This window comes from Tinamus guttatus, unplaced genomic scaffold, assembly GCF_059628265.1.
Source record: "Tinamus guttatus ecotype Peru unplaced genomic scaffold, ASM5962826v1 Tinamus_guttatus_pri_ptg000501l, whole genome shotgun sequence".
Classification (NCBI taxonomy): Eukaryota; Metazoa; Chordata; class Aves; order Tinamiformes; family Tinamidae; genus Tinamus; species Tinamus guttatus.
The window spans coordinates 438,135-449,911 of NW_028289035.1; the positions used below are offsets into that span (position 1 = coordinate 438,135).

Sequence of the window (11,777 nt, forward strand, 5' to 3'; positions counted from 1 at the left end):
TGCAGTGCCTAAAACAGTATGTGGAGCTTTTGATCAAAGAAGGTCTAGAAACAGCAATTAGTTGCCCTGATGCTGCCTGCCCAAAGCGAGGTCATCTACAAGAAAATGAGGTATGTTTTTATTACATTTTTTCTCTTCTCCTCTTCTTTTTCAGATGTGTCTTGCTCATTCATGGTTGCCAACATATGTTTTTAATGATTCTGCAAAGGTCAAATATTTTGTCTCAATTTATTGAAAATGCTGTTCTTAACTGGAATTTGTCTTTTCCTTCCTTCAACAGATTGAGTGCATGGTTGCATCAGAAATCATGCAAAGATACAAGAAGCTTCAGTTTGAAAGAGGTAACACACATTATCACTTCTACTGTAGTAGGAACACTCCAGAAATCAAAATCTAATCCTATACGTGTAGTAGTGTGATATTAATTGTTTTTGGAAGTTAGGTACATATGACCACAGAGAACTTATTCTGTGGTCATCATCGAGTAATAGACCCAGCTAAGAGACCAGGTGAATAAGTGGTATATTTTTATTGACCACAATGGGCTTTGAAACATGAAATGAGTTAACTGTAAGCAGCCGTCAGGAATGGGATGAAGTTGGATAACAATCTTATATTGTTGTTAATCTTGTGGTTACGTTAGTGCAGCAGCCAACTTGAAGTAGAGCCCCACTGGGAAAGATGCTGTACAAACACTTTCTGGTGCATTATGCCTGCATAAGTTATAAGATATGCTCTATTTAACTTTAAGTGTAACTTAAGAAAAATATTGCATTCCATTCTCAGAATAGGTTTAGTTCAGTGAATGAAAGTAAGTAATTAATTCAGACTCTGGAAACTCAGTTTATTTATCTTAGTTTGGTGCCAGTTTGCAAAGCAGGCCAGACTTATGTTTAATTGAGTAAAGTAAATGAAAAAGCTCCTTTTGAAAAGACGGGTGTTCAAATGCCCTGCCAGTCAACCTCATCTGGAACACAGTGTTATGGAAGGCTGGTCTTGCAACTGCCTTTGAGTTTAGCTCTTTTATGCCTTTTTACAGAAGTGCTTTTGGATCCATGTCGGACTTGGTGTCCCTCCTCTACTTGCCAGGCAGTTTGCCAGCTCCAGGAATCAAACCCTCAGAATCCTCAGCTGGTCCAGTGCAAAGCCTGTGACATAGAGTTCTGCTCTGCTTGCAAATCCAACTGGCACCCAGGTCAAGGCTGTCAAGAGAATGTGCCACTCTCCTTTCTTCCAGGAGAAACAAGGTATAGTATTACAAATGACCAAAAATTTAGAAAGAAAACAATGCATCTTTTAACAGACAGGAATATGAATAACAAAGAGGCATTTTTTGGATGCTTTATTTTGTTTTAAAGACATTTCCTTCACCTAGTCATTCCAGTTCTCATGTTAATGCTATGTTCCAAACGTGGATGGCTCTTGATGGCCGTCCCTCCTTGCTACCATGCCCACCAAACCACAGACGAGGCACGCAGGCAACAAATGACCTTCTCCTCACAGAAGCTATTCTAGACAGCCTGACAGTTGGTCATTACATCTCAGGCAGTTTTTAGGATACTTTGTCAAACATCCCAACTGTGGCATATCTGGACAACAATCTTGAACTCTGAGAGCCACGGTGAAGAAACACAGGCATACTGCAGCCACTGAATGGGAGAGGCCATTGTGCACATCTCACTGACAGCCTTCTTGGAAGACTCTGTAACAGTTCAAGGTATTCTTAAAGCCCTAGATGACCTGTGGACTTAGCTATTCCCAAGTTGTCTTTTTTCAACCTTTGCTGTAATAGATGATTGGTTATGATGCTGCCATGATCAGTTCCTGGTCAAATATTATAACTTCGTTATGCAGATTTCATGTGAAATTGAGCCAGAACTCAATCTCACTAAACTTCATGGTAAGGTATTGATGTATTTTCCTTAGTGTTTTGGATGTTTATAGTTTTTGCAGTTTATGGATTTAAAGCTTTCCTCTGTGATATGATTGCTGATAGTGTGGTTAATGAGTGTATGTCCTGCCATCCATCAGTCAGGCAAACTGCAATCAATCAAGTGTTAGTCCAATTTTACTGCCACTTACTAATTCACTATCATCATTCTTTTGTCTCCATCTTAAAATCTTCTCTTTTCCCGCCAGCAGTGGCTGCCAGGCAGGAAGTGCCAGTTGTCAAGACACATTTTAGTTGCTGGAGTGAAAAAAAGCTTGACAGAGTAGAAAGCTACTCTAGAGAAATAAATGTTCTTCCAGTGTTTCTACATTCCTGCACTCTGTACAAGACACAAGAAGGAGCGGTGCTGACCCAAACTCATGAAGCATGTTTTGACTGGATAGTGCTGGAGATAAAAAGCAATAAATTCTGAAAGAACAAAAATGCAGAAAAGCTCATGGCAGAGGGAATTTGGAGGGAAATTCCTATGGAGGATCCTCAAAGAAGGCAGAGACAAGCAATCACTCCCTGGTACCCTCGCCCCAGGAAGCGCAGTCTGGGCTTACTGTACCTTTAGGGGATGCATTCCTCTTCTGAGAGTAAAGAATGGAGGGAAAAATTATCTAGACATACAAAATGTTTAGCTGTGAATTAGCTGCTCATCTAATATTTCAGGAAGAAGCAGTGTACTATTACCAAAATCAATAGATTACAGAAACAGTTGTGTGTTTGAAAAATAGTAGATGTATGTTTGAAAAATAGAGTATATCAGAATAATAAGTCAGCTGAATACCTAGATCTTTATTATTTTCTTTTTAATAAGGAAAAAAAAGTAGGCATATTTACTTATCACAGTTCTTAGAAGATCTCCTCTAAATTGACATGGCCACACATCTTACTAATTCACCACTCTTCCTCACAGTTCGGTTTTTAAAATGGAGGAAGATGATGCTCCAATCAAGCGCTGTCCAAAGTGCAAAGTTTACATTGAGCGAGATGAAGGCTGTGCCCAAATGATGTGCAAGAATTGCAAACATGCCTTTTGCTGGTACTGCCTGGAATCCCTTGATGTGAGTACATGCAGCATGCTCTGGACCTCAGAAGCTTTGGAGTTCATTGCTTTGCTATCCAGCTGTCTCATTAATGAATTACGTACTCACTCACTAGCCACTTCTTCCCCTGTTGTTCCTTGTCTTTTGCACTTTCTGTTGCAGCAGTATTTTTGGGTTTCCTTTTGACAAACTTAGTGGGGTTGTATCCATTGGAGCTGGAGCTGTTAACTTGTTAGGATTTGTATACCTAATTCTGCTTGTCTGATCTGTGTGATCTTGGTATTTTGTCCATATGCTTAAACTAATTTATAATATTAGCTATCCTTGCATTGGCATCTAGCTTGGTTGTTTTGATAATACTTCATTTGGGATTTGCCTTTTGATGTTCTACTTTCTGAAGGAGTTACAAGATGAGTGTATTAATGTCTCAATCCTGTGAAGACTTAACAGAGAACCTCTAGGTTCATTGTGCCACCATTATCATATATTGGTCATTTTGTTAGACAAGGAATTTGTCTAATGTGTCAAAAACAAAACAGTGTTCTAACACCAGAGATTTATCAATCTATGAGCTGTTAGTTGTCATGTGTTTGTGTCCAAGGCATACAGTATACAATATCTGTTTCCACGTCATCCATTTAATTTTATAGCAAAGTTAACAATAGTGAAGGAAATGTTTTATGTCCACTAAAGGTACTCTGACTGTTCTGAATCCTGCTGTTGTTCGTTTTGAATGCTTTACTGAGAGTCCTTAAATCACAGGCATTCTCGTGCTCAGTTAAAAATCAGAGCTCTTGGGTACCCCCCACAGCTCTCGGTACCTGGCCTGCTATCTTGGCTGGTGTATGAAAGTGTGGCAGGACAGGTATGGTAGCCTTTCTCCTGTATGCTCTTGTGTCTGTATTGTCTTTTTATTCTTTAGCTAACAAAAGGAATCAAGTCTGTTAAGTCTGTGCTATAAATCTTCTTTTTTTTTTCCTTTGCTCTTTTCTCTTTCTCCCTCTCTTTCTCCCTTTTTCTCTCTCTTTTTTCTCTTCCTTCCCCTCTTCTTTCCTCTCTTCCGCTCCCTTTTCTTTCCCCTCTCCCTCCCACTTCCCCCTCCTTCCCCTCTCTCTGTCTCTGTGAGATATATGTACTGGCCAGTTTACCATCTCAGATTGTCTTGCTAAACTTTACACTAGCATTTAAATATGCCACTTGGGAGTCTTCAGAAGAAAAGATTCATTATAGATAAACAACAGTTCTTAAACAACCTGCTTCTGAAGACGCTTAACTGTAAACAAAGCACTTTTTGGAATGGTTGGAGCTGGCCAAGGTTCTCTTTACCAAGATTTTATCTTCCTGTACAATTGCTGGTTATAAGTTCTCAGGACATAGTATTTCATAAACTAACAATTTGTACTTCTGTTTATTGCATATGTTTCCATTTAATATTTTGTAGGATGATTTTCTTCTTATACATTATGATAAAGGACCTTGTCGAAACAAGTTGGGTCACTCCAGGGCATCTGTTATCTGGCACAGAACGCAGGTAAAGCTCAGATCTTTAATAAGTTTGCCTGAATCAACAGAGAAACAATAACATGCTGACAGATGTATTATTTTCTATAGATGTATATATTTTCTAATGATGTATATATTTTCTAATATATAGGTTTTATAATATCTGGGAAAATTTGGTGGTCCATAATTAGAAAGAAATCACAGAATCACAGAATGGTTGAGGTTGGAAGGGACCTCTAGAGATCATCTAGTCCAACCCCCCTGCTCCAGCAGGAACACCTTAATGTGTGACTCACTCATTTCTGTAGATTGGGTAGAGGTAGGTCCTTCCGGGAGCATATCTAAGTAACCGAGGCTTCCCGATAGAAGATGGATACTATGAGCCGGTCTAAGACGAAGGTGAAAAGATCGTGGGAAAGTCACCAGCTGCAAGAACATGGAAGTAGGAGAGGAAGAACCTGTACATAAGCTTATCAGTGCAGGATAGAGGACTGTTTGCGGGCCGATCATGTAAACGTGTGCCTCGATATCTACAGCCAACCTAGTGTGGTAGAAGACGTGTGGACAGTAGTATTCAACCAATCACAATATAAGCATACGCGTGGCTAGATGACTTAACAGAAATGTAGTAGATAAATAACCTGCTGTAACGGGAATAAAGTGATTTCTGCTAGGCTCATATTGAAGCCTTCAGGAGTCACGTCTGGCCTCCCGCAGGTCCTCCAGTAGGTATCCCACTGAGCTTGTCAGTTCCAAACACAGTTCAAATTGACAATTGCAAAGAGTTTGGGGATCCTTATAGCCTGTACCAGGCCTTGCTGGATCCAACATAATTGCTACATAACAGAAGAGCTCCCTGCCCTAATGTAACACATACAATACAAAACTGTACTTGACCACAATAGCTGGTTCAAGTATGTTTGATAGACACCATGTTTGATGTTCTGGTCATCGCGAGAAGGACAGCAATAATTTTCTACCAGTGGTGTTGCAGTTCTGCCAAACCTACTGAAGAAAGATTAGCACTGTAATCATTTGCTTATGTTAGATTTCATTGAGTATTTGTCAAAGGCAAGTCGAAATGAACCTTTGGTTTGTTCTTTGTGGATTTAAAAAAATATAGTTATTTTGGCCAGAGGGAATGGCATGATGCTGAGTAGGGAAGATGATTACTTCTGGATGTGAAATGCTGAGCTGTTTAGGAGCAACTGCATGCAGGTGGAAAATGAATAACTAATACTCAGCAGGCGACCTGCTGAGCTAATGTTTAAAGGAAAAAAAAAAAGATGAAACTTGGTGAATTCTTTAGGAGCATATTGGGACTGAAAAGAAGATATAAATAGATATCATAAATATCAGCAGTGGCCAAACCAATGCACTGAAATGCTAACTTCTACCTTGATGCTGTACTGCAGCTAGCAATGCCTGGTTGAACATTCTTAGCCTGGGCTGCAAAAAGCCGGGTAAGTGAAGGTTGCCTCTGCAGAGCAGAGATGGGGCAGTTGCAGCTCCCTGTATTTTAAAGAAGTTTCAGCCAAGAATTAACTTTATTTTCTGTTTATAGCAAATGTGTACAGACAAGTTGCATCAGATTGTCAACACTTCCAGGAAAAGAATGTGTGTACTGCTGAAGTTTAAAGAGAAATTGCTATTGCCAATAAATAAAATTATTAGGGTACGAAAGTATGAGCTTCTTATCCCTAGACGGTCAAAATACACAATTAAAAAAATCTCTCATAGCATTATGTAATATCAGGGTGAGGGCTTCACTCTTGGAAATTAATTTTGTCTAACAGCGCCATCTACTGAAATAAGCGTTGGGTTTCAACACTGCATTTCGAAGATAATTGGCTAGTGAAATTACAAAAAGAAATACAGAGTAATCATAAACAGAAATTATCTGTGCTTGGCACTGGTAAGTCATTCTTCCTATAGCATGGGAAATTAAATATTTGCCAGTTAATTGAAATGGCATAGCTAACCCCGGCTGGAATAATTCTTGATGAGCAATAACACTCCGATTTCATTATGCTTTCTGTTCTGAGTTTTTGTTAGCAGATTATTATTCCACTCTTGCCTTCAAAATTATTCACAGATACTGTTGTGTGAATCAGTCTAAGTGTTTTCTCAAAAAATTTACAGGAATATTGTCTCAGCTTAGAGTTGTTTATCGGAAATAGGAAACTTTATCAGGCAGTGACCCTCAACTTTTATTTTCTTTAGATGATTTTCTAAATTTAAATGCTGTAGAAACTAACAGAGTTTGGCACATTGACAATATTGGCAGTCTGAGCTCTTCTGCCTATGCTAGGAAGAGGGTGATCAATAAATGTAAATGGAAAAAATGCTTTTAGATGGAGTTAGGTCAAGTTTCCTGAAGCAGCAAGGTGAGCTCAGGTTCACTTGTAAAATGTCATTTGGCATATGCAAACTCATCATGTTGTTCATAGTGTTTGCAATACAAGGCTGAGACTCCCAGACTTACCTTTCTGACGGTGGGAAGTTTGTTGGAGTCTTTCTGGGCTCTCTGCAAATGACTACTGATCCTGACTTGGCTGCTACCTTTTGGAGTTTTGTCCTGTAAATAAGTGAACATTTAACAAGGAGAGTCTCTAACTGTCTTGTAGGCTTGTCCCCCTTATTTAATATTTATCTTTGATAGGAAAAAAAAAAGAAAAAAAAAACCTAGTCAGTTGCTTCATTAGGTGTTTGAAATACAGCAAAGCTCATCAATGCAAATAAGCTTCACATGATGGAACTGAGTTGTGGAGCATGGATTTGGCTGGAGCATTGAAAAATGAACATTTGCTCTCTGATTTCTGTTTCAGGTGGTAGGAATTTTTGCAGGATTTGGTCTTCTCCTTTTGGTGGCCTCCCCCTTTCTTCTACTAGCTACACCATTTGTTCTGTGCTGCAAGTGTAAGTGTAGTAAAGGAGATGACGACCCTCTCCCTACCTAGACTGAGAGAAGATTGGACTCATCACAGCATTCGTTTTGATTTTATTGTTGCTCTTGTTTTCCTCTTGCACTTACATTACTGTAGCCTTACTTGGCCCGTTCTGCTTTTTGTTGACACGCAGTCTTGGTTCCAGGAATTGCTTTTTAATGTTGTTATATAGATTGATTCCTACGAGACAAAAACAGTAATGGAAGGCAAGTTTGGTGCTTAAGGAAGACCTTGGACAAAGGTAGCTATCTGAAATGAAGATGTGATTCTGCAAAAAATAATGCCAAAAGTTTCTGTTGTCCTTGTTGTGGACTGGGAACTGTATTAAATGACATCAGCAAAATTACTTTAAAATACGTACAAATTGAAGCTTTTTGCATATCCATTTGCTTTAAATTTTGGTGTCTTAATGCTCCATGTGTTTAAGCTGCCTATCATTTAAACCGGATAGTCAACCTAGTGTGACTTGAACATGTGTATTACACTTCTGTTTTTTGTTAATATCACAGCATCCTTTTTAGTGCATATTTTTCCAAGAATAGCAAAATCAATAAGGTGCATATTGGCCATCTTCTGCCTTTCTTGAAAATCGGGGAGGGATAGGTGGACAAAACTGGTTCCGTTGCCTTCTGGGAATATTAGGAAGTCACACGAGAAATTTGTTTGGTTGAAAACTAAATTTCTGAAGTGAATTTATGAAGCTGTAAGCTTGAGTGATGGCACAAACCTACTATCTAATCAAATGCATTGATGGTATTGATTACCACTGGACCACTAGTGTTTTTCAGAATTGTTATTTTTTGCTGTTGTTTAGGGTTCTGCTACATTTATAGGGCTCTGTAACTTCTAATCCAGGTATCTTAACCTTTTTATATAGATATATAGATATATAGATATAATCCTATTTAAACCAAATGTGTAAATAGCTGTGTTATTGAAATATTTTGGAAGTTCAAGATAGCTTGCTTCTGTCTTAAGGGTGATTATTAAAAATACAGGAGTAATTTTGCTATTCTTCAGACTTTGAGTTATCAATGAATCTTTCCTCTTAAGTATAAAAATTCTAAGCATCAGGATGATCCCTGTAGTCAGTAATAAAAATGCCTGGGATATTTGTGGAAGTTGTATTTAATGTTTAAACTACTTAGCCCATTTTCTGAGTTAATATTGTATAGTATGTGCTGTTAATAACAATACTGTGATAAAAACAAGTTTTATTTGAGAATGAGTCAGTGACCCGGTTTGATAGTATTTCAGAATTCACAGTGCTATATGTTTCCAGGGTAGTAAAATAAAATATTGTTAATCATGGTAGTTTTTATTTAGTAACATTTTATGGAAAGTGATCTTAGCTGTTTTTAAAGCCTACAAGAATTTAACTAACAACTTATCATGAAATATGATGCACCTGAATTGCTGTGTATGTTTGTGTGTAATACTGGAGGAAAATATTCTTCTGACTGGCACATGGACTGAAGGTTGACTGCATTTATTTCATCAGCACTTACATCTGTGCATTATCCTTGTAGTGAGGTGGATGAATATATTGAAGCCAGGGTAACTTTGCACTGAAAATGTATCAGAACCTTTAAATGCAATTGTTTCTGGCTACTTTCACTGGCTGGGAATGTAATTTTTTAGCTCAGTCATAAGGAAGTGACTCCTCTTTCCATTGACTTTTATTTTATACTGCCTGTTAAATAAAATGATTGGACATTATGATTTTGAGAAGACCACTGTTCTTTTATAAAACTCTTCTTGAATTCTTTCTCCTCCTTTTTCCAAGTTTTAAACTATATCAAAATCCAAATTTTATCTCCTGGAGTTGCATGCTTGCTTATTTGGCTTGATTTTAATGAGTTCTGCCATTATAACAAGAAGAAAAAAGATATCTGTTTACCAGCAAGTCTGAATTCCTTATCACCTTTTTTGTGGTAATGCACAGTTCAGATCTTTGCTTGTAATATCTGTTTGTTTTCATAGATCTCTTTAGCCATTATTTTAGATCCTCTTTGTTATTCAAAAATATTCCTAGGGGAAAGATGAGTGATGCATCCAATCACCTGGTTTGCCTAGGTGTTGTGTGAAGCACTGCTGGGTTCAGTGGGCAGTGAAGTAGTCACCGCACTCTGGTTCTGGCAGCAAGTTAAGTCCATATCACCAGAGATAGAGAAGCAGAAGACTGTTGAGCTTTGCTTATCTTGAGTCATTGCTTCAATGCGCAGAAACAACCTCCTGCAGGTAAGACTGATTGGGGACGCTTCAACCCTGGCATTTGATCTCTGGCCATGTAATTTGATTTAACTGCAGGGGGGAAAAAAAGGCAAAAGGACATGAAGATTTCCTTGGGTGTTCATTTTTTGTTGTGTGCACTGAGAGATTCTCCTCTGCATGGCACTGGTGACCAGTTCTCTTGGAGTGTTAGAAGGCAGCAGAAGTGCAGTGGCCTGTTAATAGTATCTGGATGTCATAGGACACAGTTTATTTTCTCCTGTGTCTTTCTTAGAGACAGGCTTTATGTGGCAATATAGAAAATTTCTGTGGTACAGAGACCTACTGTCCCTTGGGTGGCTAGTTAATAATCAGTGTCAAAGTTAAGGTATGTCCAGATTAAAAAAAAAAAAATAGAAATGAAAAAAAAACTTTATAAATATTTTTAAACGATAACTCAGAATTGATGCTGAAAGATAACATTATTTGTGAGCAGAAAAGTGTGTACTTTTTTGTCAGCATATCTGTCTCTAATCTCAACATATTTGAATTGCTACTGGAAATCTCTTGATACAATTGATACACATTCTGGCTCTTGGGATAGACAGTATGCCTCCATACACTTACCAAATAGCTAATCCTTTCAGGTATGCTAAAGGTCATTTTTTCTGCATTGCCATGCGGAAAAATTGGGGAGGGGTTATGGGGTTTTTTGTTTGTTTGTTTTTGCTTTTGTTCTTTTTAATGCTGTTTTATTTCCCAAGTAATGTATTTTCAGTAGTGATCTACTGAGAATGAGGCTTTTTTGTGTGTGTTACAGCTTATGTTGATAGTGTGAAATCGAATGCCCTGAAATTAGATTGTAAATATATTATTTTACTCTCTGGCATTTAAGTCCTGTATCACAGGAAAGTGAATGTCTCTGCTGCTTTTCACATGACTGTTGTAACAGCGTTGTCTTTTTAAATTTTCATCTAAAAATGAGATTCACTGCATGGTCTTTGTACCATTCGTATGGCTATGCTAAGATTTCGTTTGTTTGTATTGCCTTACATGCTGTTTTAACGGAGTTTTTTAGCAGTACCTGGATGCATGTTCTGTTGGGATGAATTAGTGTCTTGTCTAGTGAGCACAGGAGCGAGGGTGGAGGCAGGACTCCCAAGGCTTTGCTTCTCCCTGGACTTGCCACTAGTTGAGCTCAAGTCAATTCTGAGAAAGATCAGTAGCAAAATCCACACTAACTTCAATGATGGCAGTATTGGGTCTTCCTGTGTGATTTTGGACAAGCCACTTCTTTTATCTCAATTTACCCATCTTTTAAATGGATGGAACAATGCTCAGCTACCTCACAGGAGTGTTGTGAGGATAATTTCATTGGTTTGGAGGCTTTTTAAGTTTCTCTGATGAAAGATTATATATACATACATACTTCGGTTTATATTAATATTTAAATTTTATTCAAGTTAACGTTCATCCTTAAATCTCCTACTGCTGACTGCAGTATACCAAGAGTTTGGGATGCTCTCCCCCCCCTACCAAGTAGCATAATCTCTCATCACATACTCTGATTTATGAATTAGACAAGATCCCAAATGAAAGCTGAATGGCTCAACTCAGCATACAGTTAAATCCTGACATGCAGGAACCATAGTGAAAATTAATGAAAAGCTGTCTTTTATATGAAGCTGGCAGGATTAAATATTCATAGATCAGAAAAAAAAAGCTTTCAATTTAAAAATGCAATAGACAGGAAAGCAAAAATGATTTTTGGCATTTCATCTGCAGTCCTTTTACTTAAAAAAAAAAAGTTTTAAAATAACTATGTTTAATACAAGTGGTTTTCATCCCAATAAGGTGCAGCATGCATAAAGCTTTTTTGCAGGTTTGCTTTTTAAAACCAAAGTTTGTGCTTTTCATATATATATAATCTGGCATCCTGAGGAAAATGGGTAGGATATGGAGAATGTTGCCGACAGTGATATTAAAGACATCAAAAAAGCCGGCATCAGCGCCTAATGCTAATGCACTTATAGTAAGTAAAGCATGCTGTTTGTGTTTAGAGCCCTGTGGTCCTCACTATTGCTTTAATTTGTGTATCTCTCTCATAGGAATTCCAGGAACATTAGATACAGG

General features: G+C 37.9%; 1 protein-coding gene across 1 annotated transcript in view; it reads left to right on the plus strand.

Annotated features, from left to right (window-relative positions):
- The window catches only part of RNF144A (ring finger protein 144A), a 54,649-nt gene extending 45,497 nt beyond the window's left edge, over positions 1-9,152 (plus strand). The window contains exons 3-8 of the mRNA XM_088533434.1: positions 6-110; positions 281-341; positions 1,040-1,247; positions 2,853-3,000; positions 4,424-4,513; positions 7,314-9,152. Coding sequence (XP_088389560.1) covers positions 6-110; positions 281-341; positions 1,040-1,247; positions 2,853-3,000; positions 4,424-4,513; positions 7,314-7,445 — 744 coding nt within the window. The 3' untranslated portion in view covers positions 7,446-9,152. The remainder of the gene's footprint in view (positions 1-5; positions 111-280; positions 342-1,039; positions 1,248-2,852; positions 3,001-4,423; positions 4,514-7,313) is intronic.
- The last annotated feature ends 2,625 nt before the right edge of the window (positions 9,153-11,777 follow it).